The sequence below is a fragment of the Calypte anna genome, chromosome 4A (genome assembly GCF_003957555.1).
Source record: "Calypte anna isolate BGI_N300 chromosome 4A, bCalAnn1_v1.p, whole genome shotgun sequence".
In the NCBI taxonomy this organism is placed as follows: domain Eukaryota; kingdom Metazoa; phylum Chordata; class Aves; order Apodiformes; family Trochilidae; genus Calypte; species Calypte anna.
In genome coordinates, this window is record NC_044248.1 from 29871409 (window position 1) to 29898201 (window position 26793).

Below are 26793 nucleotides of genomic sequence, written 5' to 3' on the forward strand. Positions count from 1 at the left end.
TTCAATATTAACAGTCTCTGTGTCTTTTAATTTTAAATTAAACCAACAGGACATGAAATGAGTTTACAATGAGATTACTCCCACTGGCTTGTGCAGTAAGTACAAGAAGAGTAGTTTTCCAATCTGTCTTCTGAATTAGCATATAGAGAAATACTCTGAAAAATCACCTCCTGCTTACATGTATACCAGGAAGGAAAAAAGAGATTTATATATATAAATACACATATATATGTAGAATATAATAGACCAACACACATTTGGCACTTACCACAACTGCAGGGCTAGAGGGTACAGCCACTTTTTTAGTTATTGCTAGATAGCCTGGTGCTGAGGCTGTAAGTTTGTAATTTCCAGGCACAAGCAGCCTCCAGTAATCACCATCCTTGGCTGTAGGGAAAAAGAAAAAAAATCCAAGTAAACATGTATAAATTTAAGTATGCCTAAGAAGGCACCATATATCTTGAGCGTGCTTTGTATTCCTGACAGCCCTTTCATTTTGTTTGTCTGAAAAGATTCCTCTGCAAGGGCTGCATAAATATATCACTGCAGGTTTTCTTCTTCTCAGGTAACCAAAATGCAAATTTCAATGCAGATTCTGAAGTTATGTTGTAGCCTCCATGGAAGATTCTCCCTGCTAAGGCTGAAGGTTCCCCAGCATAATGAAGAAAAGGACAATCTGAGACATTACTCCACATTAGAAGCACCCTGCAGCCAATGTGCAGCTTCTGTTAAGTGTATGAGTTTCAGTTTGCAATGAAATGTGGGTTTTTAATGTCCCTCAGTATTCTGAAAACCCAATTTAAATAAATTTTATTCTCATCATGTGTAAACAAACAGGACTACCTTTCTCTATTTATCTTGCAGAGAAAGTTATAAATGTTCATTTCATGGAATATTCCATTTGTATCACCCCTGAAGCATTATCTGCAAGTTTCACAGAATCGAAGCAATGTCAAGGGCCTTTTTCATCTATTCAGCTAAACAAAGAAATTAAAATTTAATCCACAGACACTCAGGTCAAAGAAAGGCTCCTATTGCATTGGGTGTTACTGCAGACCATTTCTCAGAGAATAAAAATGCATCATCCTCCTCTCTAGAAATTGCCCTCTCCCATTTTCACAAAGAAAATCAGATCCTTTCTGCACCAGAAATGAACAATCATCTAATTTGTCACAGGCTAATACACTGAATTTCTCTGTCTCCATGCAGAATTTCAGAAAACATTGCAAGGCTATTCTAAATGTCAGTTAGCAGCATCATTTAACTCACTTGGCCATGTTCTTACTGCCATATCCCTAAATGCTTTCTCAGTAAATCTGCAGTTACACAGCGCACAGAGGGAAATATTACTTAAAGGTCTCCAATTTACACAGTCAGAAAACGTCAGTAGTCAGTCCAGATGTTCCCAGACTTTTCTCTTCATAAAACAGAAGGGAAAAAAACACTGCTGCAGAGCTACGATAATGATCTATTCTAATTCCTGGCACTGGAACAAAGCTGAGTTTTAACTCACAAACAAAGGAGCAGAGGAAAAAAAGCCAAGGAATATTTATACTTCTTTTTGAATCTGCTAAAATGCAAGTACTTGTTTTCCTCACTTTTTTGACAATACATGACTTACGAGCTTATGTATAGACGATGATGTGAGAGGATTCGTAATTAGATGCTTTTTTCTAGCAGAGAAGCATGAGCTGTAATATCATAGACAACACAGTCTCATACATCAACATACTTCTTTGCAGAGCTTATTCTCTTTTTATTATCCCTGAAAAAATATTTCCAGCCTCCATACTTTCTGCCTTCTTGCATACAGTGAAAGAAAGTGGCTAATGTAATCACAGCCTGTTCTGCTTCTCAGCAGAAATGCTGCCCTCTGTGCAGGCAATGTGAGAACAAGCACAGACGAAGCCACCTGAAGAATCTGCTCGACCTCCTTCATAGTAATCTGTGTCTCTGTAACAGTATAGTGAGACATACTATTGAAAAAATTACCACAATGTAAGCTCAAATATAAGGCAATGACATTTTATTATTGTTTTTCAGATCAGTATCTTGTGCAAACAAATAAATGAATTTGCATTCAGGGTAAGAAAACACAGGCCTACAGGGAAGACTGCAAGTTGGCACTACATGAGCTACCTTTGAATTCATTCCTAGAATAAAGCACAGCACCGCTGAAGAGATTGCACACAAATTTGTATAAACACCAGCATGATACCTCCCTTTTTTAGAACCACCATTCTATTAAATAAAAAAAAGACACATCATTTTAAACAGCACTGGAGGAAGTTATATAAATCTTTCAAGAATTTGCATATCAAAAGGTATGATCACATCATAACTAAAAAATTCGGACAAAAATGTAGCCTTTAAACTTAAAATGCTCTTGCTGACAGGACTTTAAATCCCGGCAGAGCTGTGAAAAACACTCCTTGCACCACAAATCAGAAGACAAAGCAAGCATGAATAAAAAAGAGTCACTAGAACCAATTAATACCAGAGATTCATGAAGTCCCAAAAAACAGGCTCCAGCTACTTTGAGAAGAAATGCAAGAGAAAGATTCATGAAATCTTGCAGGCAACAAGCTTCTTGAGGAACAACATGTTTTCCTGGCTTCAAAATTTTGCTCCCTTTACAGCTTTAGCTAATAAGATCTGAAATGGCTCCAGGTTGCCAAGGAGATGGTGTTAAATTCCAGCACTCCTTGTTTTCTTGAGGTGTTACACCCACCTGATGTAATGTCATGGCTTATTCCCTCCACAGAAATTGTAGCATTTGCTATAGGATTGCCCTGAAGATCTTTGACAAACCCCTTCACTCCTCGATGAATCTAAAATAGATTAAGCAACACATGAGAAGTTACTGGAAAATTCTTAAGGAAAGATGGCATTTTCAGCAGTGAAATATCTGTTCATATATCTAACAATGCAAATTATGGATTCCAGTCTATATACTGACAACTAAGAAAATTATTAATCATTCAAATGGAACAAAACAGTGAAGAGGAAAAATAATTCAGCTGGTAGTTATACTAATTTCTCTGAGCAATGCAAACATGTCTCAGAAATATGCAGCAAATCATAATAAAAGTTAACACTGACATGAAAGTCTGTGTCACTGGGGATTAATGAATGTGCTGAAAAGCTTTGAAAGACAGCCTGAAAAAACCAACTTGTTTCTTACTTTTTTTCAAGTTTCATCAGCAGTAAGAACTTTGGGCTAATAATGGACATAAGTGCTTAAAAGTGAAACATTAACAATGTTAGAAGGGCAATCCCAGTGTCAGATGCTTGAGCTCTCTGTTGTGTACCCAAAAGATCCATTATCTTTGATCTGGGACCATATAGAATAACAGTACACACTAACATGGCCTGTGAGAGAAGGGTGATGGTGGGTCACATCATAGTTCTTTCTTGCCTCTCAAGCAACATAGTCCAGGAAACAGCACCAGCAGTAGTACGTAATCTGTCTGCTCCCAGCATATATGAAATTAAAGCACTGATTTGACTGCAGTGTGTGCAGAGACCAGGCCCCCCAGTATTTCTTAAGCATGATCTGAAAGCAAACTGAGCTCCTCCGAGACAAGAGACTGAGGATCAGCTACTTCTTCACAGCCTGAGACAGGGAGAGTTCTCAGTCTGGGGAGAACGGGATGTTTTGAACCTGTGCAGAGATGCATCTCATCAGGAGCCTCAAAATTAATCAGGGAAGTGCTGTGGAGATCAGGCTTTTCTCCAATTCTGTTGAAAAGAATTTGTGCTTCACAAATTTTATTTTGAGAGCTTGATGTTCCCTTTTAAGAACCTCTACGGTATATTCAGCTGCTATAATTTAGTTGGCCAGATTCATTTACACTGTGGGAGAAGCCAGACACAGATCAACTCAGAAAAGCAGAAGGTTTGTGTTTGCTCTGTCCTCAGCAATCACAGGGGAGCTGCAACACAGAGCTGAACCTCTTATCCTGTGAAAGAACAAAGCCCAGTGCCAGATAGACCATCTGAGCTTTAAGGATAAAGCCAGCAACTACACAGGAACAAAGGAAGTTGGCAATATAATCTCTTACACATTAGTGATTTTGAAAATGTAGTGACACCGTAGTTTTCCATGAGTCAGAGAAAATAAAGCCATCTGCAAAGAAGCTAACAAACTGAGATGTATGTACTGTTACACATAATAAATGGGTAACTCCTGAAGAGTGGATACAGCTTTTTCCTCACCCCACATACAATTTAATAAAAGGGTATAATTCAAGCATTTCAAATATTCAAACATCTCAGATTCCTGGCTAACTCAAGCATTTCTGCACAAATAAATTTGGAAAGAAATTAATATATCACTTGACCAGCTCTGGTAACAACGTATGTTTCTGATTTTGCAGTCCCAGGTGTGCAGCGATTCTTGATATCAGATATATATGTGATCTTCAAGTACAATACCCAGGGTTAAGAATTCTGATACTCCCACACTGCTTGGGAACAATCATTTCAGTGCAGCTTGTTAAATCTGTCATGAAATGATTAAAAAAAAAAAAAATCCAAACCCCACAAATCAACAAAGGAAACCCCACCAATTAAACCCCAACCCCCCAAAACACAGAGAGATCTATTTCAGAAGTCTTAACTTCCAGCAACCCATGACTACTCTTTAAACTTCTTGCCATCATGACATTGACAACTATAAGTTGAGTATCAGCAGCTCATGCAATCAGAGTATCTACAAAACCAGGATTAGAGGTGTGCTCTGATGTTACACTGAACTGTCAGGCAGTTCCAGTCTAATCTAGCTGTTTAGGCTCCCTGAACATCCCTGTACATCCAAATGATTGATCCCATAGCTGTACACACACTTTACTATCTGTAGAGGGCAGTCTGTCTCCTCCTAGTATACACATTAGTGCCAGGGGAATAAACTAAAGCTGTATTTCTCTTTGTTGAGAAAGCTGAAAAATAAGTTAAATTAAATAGCTGTAAAAGCTTAAGTAAGGCAAAACAAATTCCATACTATAAGATCTTCCCTTTCTCCATGTGTTTAGAAAGATCACACAGGATTTACCACCTTAGAGACTCTATGGAGTATCTATTGCATTAATATAAAATTTTGAAAATTATGTCCACACAGCACAAGGTTTCATGTACAGTAACTAGAGTTTTGCAATCCTCTTCTTTGTTACCTGCTCAATGTAATTGATAAGGGAGTTCTTGTTGTCCTCCCAGTAGCCCTTCAGAGTTTCTTCAGGGGGGAATTTTTCACAGCTAAGCTCCACTGTGATTTCAAAGCAATTGCTACTGAGATAATTGAAATCCTGCATTCCTGCAATGCCAGAAAAAGAGATTTAGTGACTCACTTTGCATGACGTAAATAGGTTAAAAAGATGCCATGAGATGCTGGGGCTGTTAAGAATAGCTATAAATGCAGTTCTATTTAATCAGTTTAGTTCTGACATCAGAGGCATGAAATCAGAGCAACCAACAAGACAATTAATTCCCCAAAACATTTGCTTCTCAAGGTAAGTTTAGAAATTATTTAACACCTGGCCTGCACACTTAAGGTGTTGTATCTGTCTGTACACTCCAACCTGACTCATGTTTTTGGATAGCTGACATATAAATTACTTTTTTTCTTCTTCATGAACAGAAAATTATTTCCAAATGTGGCTAAAAATACTCCCAGGTGAAAGTAAAAGGTGTTCACCTAATAAACCAAGAAGAATGACAATTAATTATACAGCAAATAAAAAAGGACAAAGTGGCTTTGAAAAGAGTTTTATAAAGACTACTGAAAAGTGTTTTTTTTTCTGAAAATACAGGGTTCAACTTAGTAACATTAGAAAAAGTATCTGATTGCTACTGAATATTCTGTGTCAATTTTCTCAACATAAACTCCATTTACATGGAACTTTTTCCATGGATAGGGGTATTTCCCACTCACTCAATGCCTCTGCAAAATCAGTAAGTTAAGAGAAACATCATTAGTAATGCAGCGTAGGACTTTCAAAAACGTATATAGCAGCAGCAGCATTACAAATACCAACTTGATGGGAAATATGTACACTTACACTTCTGAGGCCCTCATCTTAATATGTGGAAACAGTGGCAGTAAATTAATAAACAGAGTGGTTTCCAATTTTTAACTGGATCAACCAGCTGGAGAGGGACTGTGGCTGTCCCCAGGAGGGTTATAAATATATTCTCTGCAGAAGCTGATGTGGAATTAGTGCCTGCCTTCTCAGTCTATTTAGCTAGCAGAGTCAGTAGATTCTGAAATGGAGGATTCAAAAGAAAAAGGCTACCAAGCATTTTGAGCCTCCCCATGGAGGTCACTGATGGATTTAAAAGACAGGTAATTCATTCAGTCCTATGTTCCCCTGTGCAAGCTACATATGCAACATAAGCCCTTTACCAAAGGATGGGTGTTGTGCACTGGTCCGAAAATGTCCAGAGAGTTGATGTCAGACTGAAAAGAGAACACCGAGGGAGGTGAACAGATTGAGTCAGGTGGGATTTTGCCAAAACATTTTGAATCTGTTTTCTGCCAGTCAGGTGAGACTCCTAGCTACTGACAGGAACAGGGACTTTTTCCTGAAAGAAGCTGTATTTTTAAAGCACTTTTAGATGGCTGAAAAATGAGGACACTGAAAGCAAAGGTGCTCCTGGGAAGGAGGGATTGATGTCCCACCAGGAAGAATGTAGGATACACCATTCAGCAAGACATAGCAAGACAGCAGCAGAGTCATGAGGAAATCCTGACAGCAGTGCTGACTGACAGGTACCTGTTCCAAACACTACATAATGTTGCTTTCTTGATTTTTGCCTTTCTTCTACAAGAAAGAAAGAACCTTTGAAGAAGAGAACTGGGAGCTGAAGGGCATGATGTAATTTTACTGTAGTGCCAACAACTCTTGACCATGGCTGCTCCAGTTTTCAGGAAATTTCTCCCTCCCTCCCACCTCCCAAAGCAAAGTGGTATTCAAGGATGACCTAGTTTCTCAAGCACAGAATAAAAAAGCAATGTATTTTCCAGTTTTATTTCCCAGCTTCTGGCCTGGGCCAAAGTTTATATGAGTTGCTCCTGTAAAAAAATCTGCTTGAGTCATTGAGCTGCAGGTGGTGATCTGAATCTCCAGGACAGAGTGGGCTGAAGACAGTCTAGATCTAAATTGTGGCCTACTACATCTGTAATGTGGAGAGCATCAGGCTAGCTGCATACAATCTGCACTCTCTGCCTGCCTGTTCGATATGGCAATTTGGGAAAACATCCATGAAATCAAGACATTTCAAAAGATTTATTCAACACAGTGGCAATTTTGTTGCCACTGGTAAAGGTCTCTCTCTAACTGCCCTAATTCATTCTTGCTATGTACATGGCATGCATCACATGCACACACACCACACTGCAAAGCCTTCTGCTCTAGTAAAGGATAGCGCAAAACTAACTGTCTTACACTTGAACAGGGACCATTATCTGAAGATCAGGAAGATTTAGCAGACCTCAGATATAGCCAAGATCTAGCATTGAAAGCCTTTCACTGCTTACTACAAGTAGCACTTTTCTTTGAAATTAAACAGCACAAAAACTCCTCTTTTGCACTGCTCTGCTGTACTGGAGGACTCTGGTGTCCCTATGTTAGTTCTCACATAAATAAGATCAGAATATGGGAAAAAGAATTTCTTCAGGTTTTAAGAAAGGGACTCCAACCTTCACAAAGAAAGTGGAGTACAGGCTGTGCACCTGACACCCAGGCATCAGAATTACTTAGATTTTGAATTACAAGCGACTGCTCTAAGCTATTTCAACTTCTATTCATATAAAGACAGTAATTTATAACAGAAGAGGATGAACTTGTACATAACGGGAAGAACATGTATTGTATGAAAACAAAAACTAAAAAATTCCCAAACCAACCAACCAAAAAAAAACCCCAAAAACCCAAAACACCAAAAAAACCCCATTAAAACCTAACATTGCTTCCAAAACTGGTAATATGAAAAGTAATTCAAGTCATTAATAAATTGAATGCCAAGACTGATTTGAGACTATGTGAAAATAAAGACACTTCAACAATAGCCTAGAAGGACAACAATGTAAACTGCTTTGAAATGTTCTTTTTGTAATGACATGAATCTGATTAGACTCAGGTGACTCTGTAATGATAGAACAAGCACAACAGCGATGTGACTAGCAAGCAATTCATTACTATCTGCTCTTCTCATTTATATTTCCAAATAGATACTCCACACAAGAGGTACGTTAAAAAAAAATACTGATGTTGAAAAGTTATGCCCTCAACAACTAAGGAAATGTTGAAATTAAAGCTGTTTGTGCAAATTTAATTTGGCTTTCTTGTACATGAGTGAAATTATTAATTACTTGCTGATAGGGAGACCAATGTTAAAAATAACACAGACTTCACGTATAGGCTTGTTTTTCCCCAGGATCTGGTGGCTAAAAGGTCATTTGCTCAATGCAGAAGAATGATCTCTTTCCCTTTGCTTGCTGCTCTCTGAAAAACCTACAGGGATCCACTAATTGCCAAAGACAACTAATATGGAACAAGTGTAACTGGCATCATGGTCTCAGATTTAGCACAAATATGTTGTTAGGAGATCTATTTTCTTTGTGTCCCTGCTCAACGGAACCAAGCGTCAAATATTCCTAAATCACAGAACTACCACAGATTCCTTTTAGCTGGAAGGGACCTTAAAGGTCATCTAGTTCCAACACTCCTGCCATGGGCAGAGACACCTCCCTCTACATCAAAGCCACACCTAACCTGGCCTTGAACACTTCCAGGGATGGGGCATCTACAACTTCCCTGGGCAACCAGTTTCAGTGTCTCACCACACTCATAGTGAAAAATTTCTTCCTAACCTCTGATCTAAATCTACCTTCTTCCATCTTAAGGCCATTACCCCTCATCCTATCGATTCACAACCATCTGTTCTTGCTCCACCTGAAAAGCCTGAGGCCTGAATGGAGAAAAACCACCTTGCCTGTAAGGATATACAATGAAATACTTTTCCTAAAGCAAAACAAATGGCTTTTCAGTAGCCTGTTCCACTGCTAACTTTGAGTGTGTTACAATATGGATTGCAAAAGGTCACTGATACAGGTAACTTAGATGCCACAATACAGTTTCCAGACAGAGATTTTCAGACTAAAGCTTCCACAAAAATTTTTGTTTGAGTTAAGAAACATTTATTAATCTTCCATAGCACTAGACACGAAAACAACAGAACTGGTTTTGATGAATTTGATGAAGGTCTCGTTCATTTGCTAACTTCTGTAACATGAGGAAAAGAAAGGGCTCTCTTGGGAAATTTTAAGTCTAACTTAAGATCCAAAAAGAGAAAATAATTCAAATTTTCCAACAAGTTTTTCAATGGAAAAATGCCTTTGATGTGCAATTTAGTTAGAATCAAAGCATTTTGACAATGGAAAGACTTTTTTTAATTGCATTTTCCTAAGGAAAAAAAAAAGCTGCAATTAAATATGCCCAATTTTATATAGTTAATATTTCATTAAGATAATTTTTAGACTCAATTGAAACAAATTTTAACTATTAAACCTCTCAATATTTTGTTACATTTGACGATTTTTTAAATTATGCAAAATCTGTTCTGTCAGCTGTGTCTTAATAGTTCCAGTTCAAAGTCTGTGAAATGCTTCACACAAAGGGAAATGTTTGCTTTTTAGTATATTTAGAAATGTCAAAATTTTACCTCACACTCAGTCACTGGTACTTAAACCACAGTACCACAGAAGAAACATGCTGCCTCTGTAAAGACTGGAAATAACACCTCTAAATTAAAGCAGGTGATAGCTGGCTATGTAAGTACTACCACTTACCCTGTTCCTGATTTCTTCACATGACCTAATTGTTTCCCTCTTCTGGTGCCCCCTTACCAAAAAAGAAGCAGGGCTGGGCTACCTCTTAGGGTGAGATTCTTACTTGCTCCAGGTAAAACTTAAAAGACTGTTACGTTAAGTATTAAGATGAAAGCAAATCAATAAAGCCATTCCTTGTGATCAAAGTTATTGAATACAAAACAAGAAAGCCAATGCCAAGTTTCATGAGCTTTATAGGATCTTACAGATATACTGCAAGGAGAGCCTTTGATTCAACCAGACCAAAAGTTATGCGTATAAGACCTTGGTATTCCAGACCATAATTAAAGCAGTGAAAAGTGAAGCTTTAAAGAACCACCCATGACATTGAACCCCCACACAGTGGGGCTCACCTCCTGGGACACTGTACCATGCACCACCATTAGTTGTTCCATCCACAAAGCTGCTGTCATCATCATTTTTACGACATGGTGGTCTGTTTGGATCAGACATAGCAGGATTAAAAGAAGAATAACTGCGAGCCAGGCTTTGAAAAACAGCATCATCAGGGCAAGAGCTGTATTCATGAGCACTGCCTAGGGAGGAAAAAAGTTCAGGAACAATGATTATTAAAAGGGCAGTCATGCCAGTTGGGCTCAGCATTACCTTGACTATATTAACATTTCCCCAATACTTTATCAATTGCTGTACCAGGTAGTCCCATTATTAAGGTGACTACTCATACCAGTCCTAATATTTATGAAAATATTAACTCCAAAGTGCACCACAAAAATCTAAGCTATTCCAGGCATTGCATACTTTCTTAGAAGAACACATGGTATGTAGAAAAAGGCCTCTCCCTAAAGAGTTCTTTACTACAATATTAAAAGGATTTGCAATTGAACTGTGAGAAAGTAGACTGAAGACAATCAAAAACAAGAGCATCATCTCATGATCATTCCACTTGTGCATATTCCCTAGTGGCAGAAAAAACAAACTTGTGTTAGATGAGAACATCTCTGTCAGCAGGTGATCTTTTTTACATAGGGCCGATACTGAGAAATTGGGAACGATGATAGTTGTTTTTAATTAGCACACTATCACTTCAAGAAACTCATTTTTTCTAAAGCTGCAAATTGAGAAACCTGAGGTCATACAGACAGTCAAGATAAATCTCTCCAGTTAACAGGATACAAACAGCCCCAGATAACTTAAATGCTAAGCTGCCTTGATCAAAATATGACAGATTTCCTCAGGCATCGTAATTTTTTCTGATGTAACTCTACTAAACAAGCTATCTAGCTTCAAAACTGTAAACATTATGTAGCATTGCAATGACTTACTTTAGCATGTTAATCACGTTTAAAGCTGGTCATCACTGTATGACCATGTTTTATAAAGCGGATCTTAGTTAGCAGTGACGTAAGTATAGAATATAATTTATATTTCCTACTATTTCATTTTAACTACTACTACACACCACTCCGAGTCTCATCATAAGGATAGTTTGCAACGAGGTCTCCTCCATGAAGATTGGCAGAGAGCACAAAGGGAATATCCATAATCCAGTGAATAACACCTTTTGTTTCAGGAGCAAGCTACAAAAAACAGCATTTCCAGAAGTTACATATAGATAATTCAGTGTAGAAACTTATTTAATTGTATATATTTGGCTTAAATATTACCATATATATTGTGCCAGCCATTTAATTGAACAGTAATTTTATTCATTCTTTCCCTTTAGAGAGAAGGAGATAAATTCTTTACACCAGAAGTGGTCTAAGTAGAGTAGTATTCATCAAAAACTGGTGTAAATTAGTTCAAAATGACACCACAGATAAAGCAATCTCAGAATTTTTTTCTTCCCAGTATGGGTAAGAAAGTCTACTAAATTTTAAACCAAGGAAAAATAAGTGTTAGCAGAATGTAGTCTATTCTCTGCACTGAAAGTAAAATTACTTAATTTAATAATCTGAAAACAGGCTAGGCCACAACCCTATGGGACTGCAGTCACAGCATTAATTTCTAGACCCTCGTGTGGGTCCAGACAAGAAGATGAAACACAAGATGAAAATCCCTCCGGATTTAATACTTAAGGTTTAAGCTTAACAAAAATGCATGTTATTTCTGAGTCTAGCTTGTAATTTATAGCCAGCAATGTAATTAAGCACAATACACAAGTGAATTTCTGGCACTGGTAAAAATGCAGAGTATCTCCAGGAAAAGCTTCAAACCAAGGGGGAAGGCTATGCAATCTTTGGCCTTAAAACCAAAACATGATTTGAATGAGGAATTGTCTAAGGATTAAGCAACATGGATCAAAAGGGTTGACAAAAACTGCAAGAAACATCGGATAGATAAATTTAATAAAATCAACAAAACACTTAGAAGAACACGAATGTTAAAGATGTTACACATAGCTCTTAGAGACTGCTACACGTCTGTTTGCGTAAAAGAGAAGAGATGGGCATGCAAGGGACCCAATATTCAGTCCCTACATACCTTAGGATTCTGGTCGACAGCTTTTTTCATGTTTTTCAGCAGATGGTTGTTTGGGCCACCTTCTTTCTCATTAACATATGCTATTCTATCAAGATCAGGGAAATTTCGGTTTAGATCTATCCCTTGGGCATTACTTCGACCAACAAACCAGTCTTTAAGTTCACCAGGCTGAATAGGGAAAAGTAACAGAAAGAGAATAGAGATGAGGAGATTCAGGAGACTGCATACCAAGCTTTATATAGGGGTATTTAGCCACATACATTCAAAAAACAGATTTACTTCTCATGTTCTAGAGCATAAGAAGGGATCATGCGGGAATAAAACTTCTGAGGCACCAAGAGCTGAGTCACCTCTGGGTCTGTGAGATCCTGTGAGATCAATATATAAACTGACAGTAGCAGACATAGACTAAGGATGGGAAAAATTACCAGCAGCATCAAATTTTCCAGTGCCTGTCCAGTCTGTGCCTCTTGATTCTTCCCGAGACCTATTTTTCCCTGTTGTCTCATGCCCATGCTCATGAGTTACAGTCCTTATTTTAGTGAGAGCAGCTCAGAGCAGCTGTAGATTTATCAGCCAGCCACACTCCTTTCAGTGTACACTATGTGTACAGAATCAAGATATTTCTAAATTAGAATAACAGTGACGCTAAAGCAAATCGTACGTAACTTGTAAGGCAATTGTGTAAGAGTAAATGTGTTTTGACAACGGAGCAAACGTTTCAAAGAACATAATTACAGAATCCCCACTAGGAAAGATTTCCAAGTAGTAAAACGCTGCACCAAATTGAGGATATCTTCTCCTTGATTGCCACGAGAGGGAGATATAGGACTGAACATGGTTTAAAGAGTTCTGTGGGATTTCAGGTTTTTTGAAGACTTCATGAGAATGCATTTAATAAAGATCTTAATAAGGTTTGATTTATTTAATCATAAATAAACAGTCATATTAAAAAATCGCTATTAATTTGGAAATAAATACAACTTTTAAAACAGGAAAATTATTAGAACAAGAAAATTATGTTTAGAACATAATACACACCACAAGCTGTACAGAAGAGGTCCTATTTGGCCTCTATTTGCTAACTATATATTAACACATTACATGTTTCATGACTGAGTTATCGTTTTATAATGAGTTATTGTTTTATATATGCTAAATTTTCTTAACTAATAGCTTAATTAAAGTACCCTATGCCTGAAATTCAAAATCAAAGTACAGAAAATGGCTCATAAAGTTTGCCTGTTTTGGGATCAAGCTCTGCCTAATGTAAATAATTCATGTTAAGTGATTGAGAATATTATTAGAGAATATTATTAAAGTAAACATCAACTTTTCTTTTTCTATTACTTTTGAAATATCTTACATTACTAGAAGCTACTTGTACAAGAAGCAATTCTGTCAGTGAACTCAGATAAAAGACTAAGCATTAATATATTATACTACAATGTATTAATATTATATGCTCAATATATTAATATATATAATATACATGTTTAGTATATAAATATATTATATTAATATATTGTAACATATTCAGATATAATAGTATCTATTATGATATTATATATATAGAATTAAATTTTAGAAAGCACTAAACTCACAAGAGAGATGGCTATCTGCTGAAACACCAAGCATAAAATCCTCCACATTAAAAAGAACAAGCCTACTGTTCTTCCAGGAAATAGCTCAGTTATACTGTTCCATTCAACGATCACCACCAAGAGTTCGTGTATCTGTTAAACTGCTAGTACAAGTGTAATTAACATCCTAAGGATGATATTGTTAACTGTCCCTATATACATAGCCTTACAAACCTGGGATGCTGCCTTCTCAAAGCCATCAGGGTTCAGTGATGGCATGATATGGATACGTGTGCTATGGATCAGGTCGATAATAGTTTCATTTCCTTTCTGGTACTCATTACACAAGTACTGAGCCAAGAAGATGAGCAGCTCCCTTCCAACAGCTTCATTCCCATGCATATTTCCAACATATTTAAATTCCGGTTCTCCTGCAAGAAAAAGGAAGGACATGTCTTAAAACAACACATATAAACTACTCATGGACTGGACCACAGAGTACACTGGAGATGTGGGTATCACTGGTACTACAACTGGTCACAGTATCCTCAGGAAGCTACAAGTTGCCTTCAGAAAAGTGGATTTTTTTTTTTTTCCAGAATTTCCTAAATTCTGGACAAACAAATAGTAATTTACTTTCAGCTATTTGCCAAAGGAAGAGAAAGAATACCAGAGGACATCACAGTAAGCCAAAATAAATGCTAAGGCCATTAACATTACTGCTGTGAAGATCTAATATCAGTGAATGCCTCAATAGTACAAAAGAGTGTCTTGATTAGGTAATTTATAAATATATAAAATGACACAGAGCTTCTTATCTTTTACATCCGCTTCGAGATTAGGTTAAACTTATCACACTATACATCCATTAAACTGCAATTATTTTACCAAAGCAGTGCTAGTGAACAGATAGTGATCTCAGTGATCTGAAAAATCTTATTCAGCAGTTGCTTTGAATATTCTGTTCAGACTTTCTGAAGCAAGGGAAAAACCGTAACTCATACAATAAACAGTCCAGTATTCAATATATACAGAAGCATCCCACACATAGTAATGAATATGCATAAATTCAACATTTATTCAACATGTATTTAATATCCATACATAATAATAGGTGTATAAAAAGTATTCAACACATATTATACATAAATTCATATATATACATATATATATATTCAATATATAAATAGCCCAATATTCCCAATTGCTCATAAGTCACACTCACATGACCCTAGACATGTAAAAATACACAAGATACATCTTCTAAAGATGTGAAGGGTATGACCTTTATAATACTTCATTTTGAGCCTTAACTGCAGAGGTTTTAGTATATGTAAATAGCTGAATTGGATTAAAAGGATTGTCTGGAACTAAATTGAAAAATATGCTGCTTTCTGGGTTAAAGCGCCTTTTTCCTTATCCTTTTCTTTTTAAAATGTAGTTCTGCTGTAAGAGCCTTAATAAACATTCTGCTGATTATATGCTCTGAATAGTCTTTGAGCACACTTTGCAATAGCCTTTAGCACTATCACAGGGGCAAATTCAAGCCAGGAAGAGTGTTACACAAGCGAGACCTAAATAATCACTAATCAAGCACACAGTCTCTTCAGTCTGTGCTTGTTAACCTTAATGCGGTGGTAAGATGCTAACAGCCAAAGGGCTCTTAATACCATGAGTTCTTTCCTTTCAGCTGAGATATCTTTGTACATATGGAATCATTCCTGACATTTTTTGTCAGACATGTTAGAGATTTTCTAGTTTCCTGTGGAAATAGCTTCATTTTTATCGGACACACACGGTGCCATCACTGTGACCACAAACCTCCATTTCCTCTTTTGGCACTGAGCTCCGACTTACTGTTTCTTCTTACCTGATCCCATTAATAAAGATGGATACTATTTCATAAAATATGCAGCACCACACATCACATAGTCTCTTAATCAGAATACTCATGCATATGGATATTGGCATTTTACACATGGGAAAAGTGCTTCACAAAGTACACAGGCAAATTTGTTACTGCTGCAAATAGAAACATGGTTACATTTCCCTATGACATCACCAAGGAAGCCTGCAGGAGAGAATAATAATTTTTCTTGATTCCCAGCCCTGTGCATTAATCCTGCCTGTCTCTCTCACTTGAATTTTACAGGCCTGGCTCAAATGAAGAAATAGAAAGATATGTTTCCTATTCAGTACTGCTTGCCCTCTCCCCAAAGAAGCATTAACAGTGCTAAGAAGGGCTCATGAAAACAGAGTCTACAGTGAACCAAAAGTACAGCCTCATCTACAGCACATCTTCAGTGGTAATGACCCATCCCAAATGGAGCTAAAAGGAGGTAAAAGCTAAAAGAAGTTCAGAAGTAGATAATGACTGTCATTGCAAATATGGAAGGTCTTCCCCATAAGAAGTAACTGAATATATCCGCCCCATTCTCCTTAGGAAGAACAACCAGGAACACTCAAATATATTGGCCACTGTGGCACAGAGGACTCCATCTGGAAAGCAGCACTTCCTATACCACAAAACAAGAGACAATGACTTTCAGTGAAAGGAAATAATGACTATTTTTAGACTGATAAAGAAAACATATCATTATTTATAAAACAAAGCATGAAACCAGTACTCAAAGAATCCCAGTGGCAGTGAGAAGTCAACAGAACTCCACGTTCTGCTAACAAACCAAGAGTTAGAACACTGATCCAAAACTGAGTGCAAAAGAACAGAAAGGCAAAGATAACAGAGAGCTAAATAACAACCAAGCTTCAAAACTTAACTTTGTGCTTGTATTTTAGCTCCCATGGGCATTTCCTTACACCTTCCTATGAAGTGGAGGAATCCATCTCCTACCGATCCTCTAGCTGTGGAAAACAAGGCTAAATAGTCCACACGTGTGGGAAGCATCCTCTCCACAGCACTGCCTCTTTTCTTTCCTCTGGCACAGCAACCAAAGAAATTCTGTGTTTCTGCTCAATATTAGACAATATTGAATTTCAGACTGTATCAAACAATTTTAGAAAAACTCTTCAGCATTTCAACAATGGGCCCTTCTCATATCTAAACCTTGCAGATGATCCAAGGGGAATAAATTTGATTTTTACTATTTATTTCAGGGAAACAAACTAATACTACAAGTTAGCTGCAGGGGAATTAACAGTTCACTCATTAGCTGTCCCTTGCCATCATGGGCAGTACCAGAGAGCCCATTCTGGGAAAAGGGACAATATTGCTAAAGTCATTAATTATCATCACACTGCCCATAAAGCCGAAGGAGCTTCCATAGGTGTCTATCTACTAATATGACTTTGCACTAAATGAAGCCTTTAATTTGCATTTCCATTTCTGCCTTTCATGTTAGAAAAAAAATGCAGCTCAGAGTGTTCCTACTAAAAACCTTTTTAACCTTTTTTTTTTTTTTCTTTTTTTGAATCACTTTTACCTAAATCCTCTCCTAATAATCTTTTTCTCTAGTACAGTGAGGTCCAAGCTAGAAGGCAGCATGCTAGCTGGGACCACTGCTCTGTTGGTCCAGTTAAGCAAATCCAGCTGTCTGCATTTTAGTGAACTACTCCACAATGCAACCAACATGCCAGTGTAGTGGAACAGAGCGACCAGGTGCCTCTGATCATCAGGAAGTGGGTGTGAGCCGCTATCAACTCCACCTGTGCCCAGTCAGGGCAAGGCCCCTATGGAGCATGTGCAAGACCATGGGGCCAATAAATAGTGAGGCTCACACCCACTGAGGCAGCTCATTCTGGAGCTAGTTGAGAGAGTGGCTGGTTGCTTCCATAGCAGCAGACCATCTTGCTAGTTCCTCGCTGTGGGCAATAGACTCAAACCACATCCTCCGAGTCTATACTACCATATTGACACCTCAATCCCGGACTAGAGACTCCATTCCGGTTACATCTGGTGGAGAATGCGGGCATAGACCCCGGTCTAGCCCAAGCCTCCGTCGAATCAAGAAGGAACAGGACCTGACCCAGGACAAACGACAACCGGCATTCGGGTAGGAAAATCCATTATCCTCCAATTATTACTAAAAATGGGGCTCTCACTCTTCAGTGAGGATGGAGAAGCCCACAGCTTGAGGAGCCCCAGGAGCAGGCAAGAAGGGGTAGATCCTGGAGCCCCAGGAACAGCCCTAGGACATTGTCCAGGAATGGGCTAAACCCCGAGGCCTCAGGATCAGCCCTAGGAGCAAGAAGGGCTCCTCCTGCTACATGCCAGGCCTGGTAAAGCTCCTGAAGGAACCCGCTCCTTCTCCCCCCCCCCCACTGGGCTAACACAGTCACCTCAAACATGGAAGGATGCCAGCTGTCCAGTCCTTAAACCAGCACCCCTCACTTTTTGGGTTCCCTGGTCTATTCATTGAGTATATCCTGCCACATCATCTCTAAAAGCTTCAGGCTTCCCTGGAAAACAGCCACTCCATGGGGAAAACATCCTTTGGTCACCTCCTGCTAGCAAGCTCCTTAGCTAGAGAAAGAGCTGCTCTTCCCATTAATCCTTCCTGAGCCATTTACTGCAGACCTTTATCACCCCTTCACAGGATTCTGTAATTGTCATTGCCTCACAGAATTGTTTAGGTTTTGTTATGAAAAGACTCAGTAAATCTCAATTTTATTAACTTTTAAACCATTTCTCCAAACCAGTAGACTTGTTCCTGTTCCACTGCAGAGAACTGAAGGTAGCCTTAAGGCAGAAGCATTAATAATATAACTATTCCTTTACAATTCCTTTAATGGAGCCCCATGCTCTGAGATATGACAAATACAAAGGAATATTTCCATTGTTTAAATATTTAAAATTCTTATTTAATTTTATTCATTTTCTGACAATAACTTTTCAAACTATAATCTCTCATTCACAATAGCAAAAGTATGTCTTGCATGACAATGTAAGCATGACAATTACAAATGTTTAACACAGACAAAATTCAACCTGGATGTTTGTGACAGCAAAAGAATGGGTGGGTTCTAATATCTTTTGGGGCAAATTGTAAGAAATTAAATACAGCAATCAAATTTCTAAATATCTCAGTATCTCTCGTGAAACCTCAGCCATATTATGGCTATTAGAGGGCTTTACATCCTTATTAGATTGACTGCATGGTAAACTAGAACCTGATAAATGATTAAGGAAAAGGTACTTTAATATGTCTCGCCTTTCTGGTGCCTGACAGACGTGTGAAATGTCACTACTGAATTCTGCAGGTACTGTCAGCTAAAGTCTTCTGCAGTGTCCTAGGAAGAGTGTGTACATAATTAATATTAGACAGGTCATCCAATTAAAGATGACTAACCACTGCCATTTTCAACTAGGCAGTTATGTGTACAGTAAAGACAGTAATTTTCTCAAATGTAGGGAGAAAAAGCTTAGCCTCTACTAATTACCTGATTACTAATGACTATGAGTCAAGGTAATGTCATGCCACTAGATGTGCTCTAAGGTCAAGGAGTTAACAAGGAGTAGTTCACTTGTGGAAGTGAAGCCATAGGGAAGGAATAAAAATTAACTACTGCAAAGTTTAAGTGCTTAATGGAAGGTTTTGCAAATCAGCATCAAATACCCTTAAAAACTAGACTCCTTCTGCTTTTCTGCATTTCTTAGGGAAAAGCCAGCAATGTTCCTGAAATAACAGACTTAGTGGTTTTGATTACTTACAGATACTTGTCATTTTTCATACAGCAACCAGTAAAGTTTTCGTATAAATAAATGGCATGAAGAATTCTCAGAACCCCTGCTGGCAAGAAATTAATTCATTAAATGTGATTGAAGACTTTCTTATGCTCCACATTTTTGTTCGCAGTACAAAGAGAAAGCAATTCTTTAGAGATTAACCATATGGCAAACCCAGGATTCTAAAATAGGTTTTTCTATTGTATATGAAAAAATGAGATGGATAGAAGAAAATAAATGAGGAGGTGAGACTGGAAAGTGAAAGAATTAGAAAATTTAGGTTTCTAACAATTTATAAACTATTTAGTCTGTAACTAGCCTCAAAAGCATTTCACTAGAAATGTTGATCTCCATTACTTGTGTGGAAAAGGCATTGAAAGATAGAACTGCAAGGTAATATTGGTTATTCTAAATCATTGCATAGGCTTTATATAATTTTAGGGTGATACTTACTAAGATGAACCATTGGTCTGACCTTGCTGAAAGATAAATCACTGCTAGTTTCACTGATAGCTTCCCTGAGTGCAAAAATGGGTCAATAGTGAGGCCTTTGAAAAATCCAATATTTCACTTTCTTACCATTAGTTGAGTATAAATACACTGAGAAAAGAGGAAAAGAAAACCATGAATCTTTTGGCAAGCTCATACTTTAAACAAAACCATGCTGGTTTTTAGCAGCTATGATTCAAAACTGGTCTTGAGGTCTTTCAGGAAATTTTCTGAATTATTTGAATACTACTGCTTAAAATTAACATTCACAAAAATGTCTGTACAGCACATTAAACACAGAGCAAAAGCATATAAAGCAAACAGCCATGTTTCTGCTCTCCTTGAGATGTAGAAATTGAGATGTGAGCTCTGTCCTATTGAATATAAAGTCTGTCGGCTGGGCTTCAAAATAGGATCTTCTATGTCTTTGCACTGGAAATTAAATTCTCCAGCCAGATTACCTCATACTCAAGACAGCTCCTTCCACTGAAAAGGTTCTGCATGACTCAATTTCTTCAGGTTTCCAGCAGCCCACTCTCACCCCTGCAGCTGAAGAACTTGGTACAGCAACCCATAGGAAGTGGGAAAGCATTTGCTCTGCTCCACTAGTCCCCACCTACAGCTTTTTGCTGGCACATCCCTGTGCTGATCCTTCTGCAACACCCTGTGCTTGACATGTTGCACAGTGCAGAAGTAAAACAGTGTTCAGAGCTTTACCACAGAGTAGAACAGTTTCTGCCTGCTAGCCTTGTGTTGCCATGTGTGAACTGATGCTGCTATCTAAGAGAATTGTTGATGATTCTTTAAATCATTCTTTAAATCAAAACTCCGAACTTAATAAGAAACACTGAAATGTCACATTTACACAAAATCAGGGTTTTGTGCATGTGCTCTCTGAAGTTCAATGATTTAACTTTCATCAGAATTTTAGAAGTAACAATTAACCATCTATACATGCAATTGGATTCACCAGATCAGTTTTATATTACATTGCATTTTTCATGCTCTAGGAAAACTGAATAGAACTTTGCATTTACGTAATTCATTATATCCTTACAGTAGCAAGTATATTTAGCTTAGCAGTCAAGATGATATTCCCCAGAAATCAAACATGAAATGAACCAGCAGTCTGTGGCACAGCACTGGACTAATTATTTTTATCTTTTTTCACCTCCCAGTTTTCAATTTTACTGCTAGGAAAAGATCTGGACCAAAACATAGCCCTGAGATTCTTTGTGAGGGATGCTGGCAGAACAGAGATGACACAACTAAGTCTCTAAATGTCCCTGTTGATGCCGGGTGTGGGATACAACTGATCCAATTTGTCTCTTCCACTGCACTCAGTAAGAGGGGGGGCTGATAACTACATGTGACCAAGTGAATTTTCATTTCAAAGATACTCACAGTATCCCTCCAGTTTCGGTAGGCAAATAGAGAAAAGTTAATTTTAATTCCATCATCAAAACAGACCTTCTGATGAAGAGAAATTTGATGTAATTTAAACCTGTATTTATGATGGTTCCTTGTCAAATTCACTTAACAAGCTTTCTCCCCTCAGCAAACTCTTGAATCAGCTTTTTCCCTTCAACTACAAAAGCACCTGCCAGCCACTAGAGCACTTCAAAAGGACTGAGCTTGCCTATCTCACTCCTTTTGCATGTAAAAAAACCATGAGAAACTTCAAACTAGTTCACATGCTTGTTACCAGCATGAAACACATTTGGGCTCAGCTTTTACTCATCCTAATTTCACAAAGTGAAAAAATAACACTTGAAAATAGCCTGCTTATATCCATATCTCAAACTCAAGAGTCAAGAGATAGGCAGAAATACTGGACAAATAAGGTGAAGAAACAAAAGCAAAGCTTTCCCCTTTTGTTTGGAAATAAGCAAAAGTCAACGAAAAGACATAAATAGTTCTTTTTCAATGTTCTTTTTCAATATGTTACATGGGCCTAATTCAACACTGCCATGTGGCTTCCCTCTGCCAAACAGGTGGTTAAAAGCATGGCATGAGCTAGCCTGGAGGTTATTTCCAGGCTGGGAAAGATGGATGCTGTGACTAACCCAGCAGGAAAGCAAATCTGAAGAGGCCATAAGGAGTGAAGTCAGGCCAGGGTTCCAATGCTAAAGTGCATTGGTCATTACTAGAAGATGGAGAATGATAAAATCTCCCCATAAATGTACATCTGTAACAAGTCCCTCATGTAGACAATGTTACAGAGTAAGAGTGGCTTTTTTTACTGATATATTTATTTAGATTTGCTTGCTTATATGAGCTCTAATATTTACTGATTTTAGCTTTGGGATTATTTCCCATGGAGTTTACAAAATGAGTTGCAAAATGTCCTTTTAAAAAATTAGTTACAGTAAGAAAGACACAGACAAACTGTGAAAGCTAATTATGCTGTTACCTTGGTCCTTTGTGGGGAAACAAATTTTGAAAGATTGACTTATAATGACTAAGAGAGAAAACCATTTACAACAGAACATAAATGACCTGATTCATGTCCCTATCCTCAGTAACTAATAAATACCCATGTAAGTTCTTTCAGTCCTAACACTATATAAGCATCATCCTTTTGGTGTAAAGAATTTTAAATAACAGAATTCAATCATTGGAGAAGTTTTATTGCTTTGGCTTTGGGATTTTTTTCGCCAGAAAAAAACCTGCAGCTGTAGTGTAGACCTAAAAACCTGGTAAACTGTGTGAAATCTTCATTAGAAAGTGGCTTCTTGAGATCTGTTCCTCTGCTGCACTTCACCTGCATCCTGATTTTAGCAGCTAATATTCTGTCAGGTTTCTGCCTTTTAGGTATGAATGCTATGTGAGAATTAGCAGTAAATCACACTTGTCCTTGAGACAGCAATGGTTAAATCAGATCAGTATGGAGCAGAAGGAAAGAAAAAGGGTAAGTGGGTAGAGAGATCAAGACTTGTAGTCCAACACTACATCTCAAAACATTGCAACTCTTCAGAACTTGTCAATGGTATGTAATTTTTTTTTAATTGGTATTGTAATTGTACACCTTCATTATATCTTTATAGCCTGTTCAGGTTGAAATGCAGATCTTGATATTTGGAAGGGGTCTATTTCTTCACATTCACATGTTTGAAATATAGATACCAGTTAGAAAATGCCCCCCATATTATCTTAACCATTAAAAAATGCAAAACAGGTGATGAACCCTAGCAAGACAATATATGCAGAGAGGAAGTTAAACCAGTGCAGAGGCTAATAAAATCAAGCTTAGTGCATAAGAGGAAGAAGTGAATCATGTAACAGCTTGTTGACTCAAAAATAACGATGGCAATGACTGAACCAGACAAATCCTTTATCTCAGTAACAGATGGGAATCAACCCAAAACGCTTTCAAGGAGGTATTTTGCCTTTACATGAAAGAGTTTCAAACAAAAAATTCCCATATGGATACTGACCCCACATTGCAATCCCCAGCACAGCTGTATTGCTGTGAGACACAGAGCAGCCTTCAGAAGGTAGAAACAAATGCTCCACAAAAACATTTGTAATGTTTTTTGGGTCTGCTCATGGACACATATCCTCATGTTCTAAGAACAGATTTTTCTTTTTCCTCAAATAGGGAAGAAACATACAAGCTTGGCTATCTTCTCAGCTTCCCTTAGAGCTTTCCTTAGCATTTCCCTCCGAAGAGTAGTAAGACCGTTCTGTGTTAAAAGTAAGGAGAGAGGGGGGGACTGTTGGCAATCAAATCTACAGTCAAGGACAACAGAAGACACAATCCTGTCTTCGAACAGCGCCTATAAGATCAGAAAGTGAACTGGCACCGAGCAACAAGATATTTTATAATGAGCTTTACATATGGCAATAGAGCATTGTGTAATTTGATATAAAATGAATTAACCTCGGGCTTATTATCAGTGTAAGCAGAGAGGTTAGTTCAAAGGCATGTTCCTCACAAAAGGGTGAATAATATGCCATTTCCTATAGTTATGCCCACTATGCCTCCAATGTGCCAAGCATGTTACAGTGAAACGACCAGCAGGGCCAGAAACCAAGTAGCTCTTCCTACCAATGTCTAACTTTTTTTTTCCTCTGATCAGTACAGTAAATCCATCTTCTGTGGGCTCTTTCAACCCACTTGAAACTAGCAGTTGTACTAGCAGTACATCAGACAAACTTGCCACTGCAGAAGGATACACCATATTGGTGAAAATGTACATGTTATCTAAGGGCAATCCCTTTCCTACTAAGAGTCCAAAGGGCTTTTGTTACTTGCATCAGTTTAAGTGTATGCACCATGATTCCTGTGTAATAATTTGTGTGTTTTAGAAGTGCAATAAAACACTAGAAATTGAAATATTTTGTCCTACTTCTGTAATTCAGATGAATACTGAAGCAGTGGAAGTGAGAGCAAAACCATGCCATACTTTCCAGATTTATTGCATTTTATTTCAGTTCTATTGAGATGCAGAAGGTTGGAGAGGTATAATGAAAAAGTATAATTAAGTCTGGCACTTTTTAAAAAGCTGATTTAAAGCATTTTGTGTCTTTATTTATTAATAAATATTCTGAGATTGTTGCAATTACTTTTCCCATATTTCACTGTCATTCTTCATGGCTAGAGACCCCATGAAGCAGCTAACTAGCCATTCCACAGCTAAAAGGTATCTCCTGAGAATCCCTATAGCAATATTTTCTCTTTACAGTTTCGGGCACTGGGGGCTTTTGGGAAAGAATAATTTCTCTAATGGAGAAAGAATGAAGATTAGGAAATACTGATTACAATCAAATGGGAAGAAGATATAGTGTCTGAGCCAATATGAATTTGACTAGCTCTTAATTCAAGGACTGAATCAAGAATGTTACTGGATAGTGTGGATGCAAAATCTTTTTCCAAGTGTAAGAAAAGCACTTCTCCACCATTGTGTGTTGGTGGGCATGCACATCTTACAGACACACATTAACACCGCTCATTGAGAGAATCAGGCACCCAGGAGGTCATTCGTAGGTCATAAAAATATTTTTCATGTTTCTATTCAGTAACATAGATCTAAAGCACACTTCTAATTTTAACTAAAGAAATTGCGTTTGCAGATATCCAAAAATCAGATGAAAAGACAGAGTTGGCACAGCTCACAAACAAAATCAAAACCACATGACTCCAAGGGAGAAAGAAACTGAACCCTCTAGGATCCACCCATTACTCCTTGTCTTCATTAACCCCCTCACACCTTATGATTCAGTAGTTCATTCTTATTTAGTCACATAATCTTAAAAAAAAGCCTTTGTTATCAAATTACTATACTTTTTCATTAAAACACAAAAACAAAGCTTCTTGAATTGTTTCATAAAATATTCAGTATCCCATCTTTGCCATATTTTCTACTTTTTTATATAGATTTTACTTAACTTTCATCCTGGCTTAACTTCTGTGATCACAGCATGATGACTGCCAAAAGCCTGTTTCAGTATATATTTTCCAGCTGTCTGCTAAGCCATAAAGAAAAAGAGTTACAAACTGTAAAATAATCTTTAAAAATTGTGGTTAGATCAGAGGAACGTAGAAATGGGAAGGCTGAAAATTACCACATTATCCATAAAGAGTGTACTTTAATTAAAGGCAACAAATTTAAGAAAGAGCACTCAGCGCATAAAACTCACCAAGACATGCCACTAACCCTGCAATTAGGAATGACACTTTCTACCAAAACATTTGAGTGATGCTTGACCTGATATGGCTCTTTTAACCATTAGGACCTCCGTATTTATACAATAAAGCCATGTTCCCTTTTAACATCACTAGTAGCAAAAGTTACAGCTGAAATTACATCTAGAGCTGTTTTATTGTCTTCTCTCTTTATGTAGTACTAGAAGTATTGAAGCATATTAAACTTATGCTTACGTACAGCACAGCAGTGTCAGAAGGCTTAGTGTGGAAAATAAAGTCAAGCGCATGCTTAGGAGTTTTGCAGAATAAGGCATTAGTGTCTCATACAAAAGCAATAATGTTTAGCAGAGATTTTTCACCGAGTCCCGAAAATTTGGAATCAAGTCTTTATTTCTGAAAAGTTTCTTTCCAGGTGCAATTTATTTGGTTTCCATCCACATTTAACTACTTGGTTTGGTTTGGTTTGATTTGGTTTTTTGTTAAGCAGAAGTTTATCACCTATTTACAAATTATGTAAAAACATATAGGCCCTATTGAGACAACATTTTTTGGCAAAGGTGTTTTTTTTCCATTTGTGTAACTCTGAAAACAAATTAATTTTTCATATTAAAATTCTTCAGGTGGCGGAGAGAGGCATTGAGGCCTTCTCTTCAAACCAGATATGAAACAACAGATTTATAAAAGTTTGAAAATTAGAAAATTACATCTTGCATGAAATTTAGAATTATGACACCATTTGAAAAGCTAATAAAAAGGTGCATGTAAAGTATCAGTGCTGGGCACATGTTTGTAGTGGGGGGTGGACATTTAATGGTCAGCTTTGCAGATTGCTATCGGGTAACCATCTGCAGAAAAGCACATTGACCTTAGAACAACAATAAGCCTGCCCATCTCTTATTTTGCTTAAAAAGGGAGACAGAAAGTAAAATTACATTTATATTTTACTACTGCTGTGCTAAGACAACTATTTCAAACTCTTGCTTGTTAGAGAATGATACTTCTTAAAATAAAGCAGCTCTTGGCAGCAGGGCCATCCTAGGCTGTCAGGGTAATCTTTTTC

The 26793-nt window shown here is 37.5% G+C and overlaps 1 protein-coding gene across 1 annotated transcript in view; it reads right to left on the reverse strand.

The window, feature by feature from the left end:
- CPE (carboxypeptidase E) overlaps nt 1-26793 on the reverse strand; it is a 59834-nt gene that overhangs the window by 3482 nt on the left and 29559 nt on the right. Inside the window, exons 2-8 of the mRNA XM_030449669.1 lie at nt 14146-14342; nt 12329-12496; nt 11307-11424; nt 10240-10422; nt 5172-5311; nt 2732-2831; nt 269-387 (exon numbers count right to left, since the gene is read on the reverse strand). Of these exons, the coding sequence (XP_030305529.1) occupies nt 269-387; nt 2732-2831; nt 5172-5311; nt 10240-10422; nt 11307-11424; nt 12329-12496; nt 14146-14342 (1025 nt within the window). The remainder of the gene's footprint in view (nt 1-268; nt 388-2731; nt 2832-5171; nt 5312-10239; nt 10423-11306; nt 11425-12328; nt 12497-14145; nt 14343-26793) is intronic.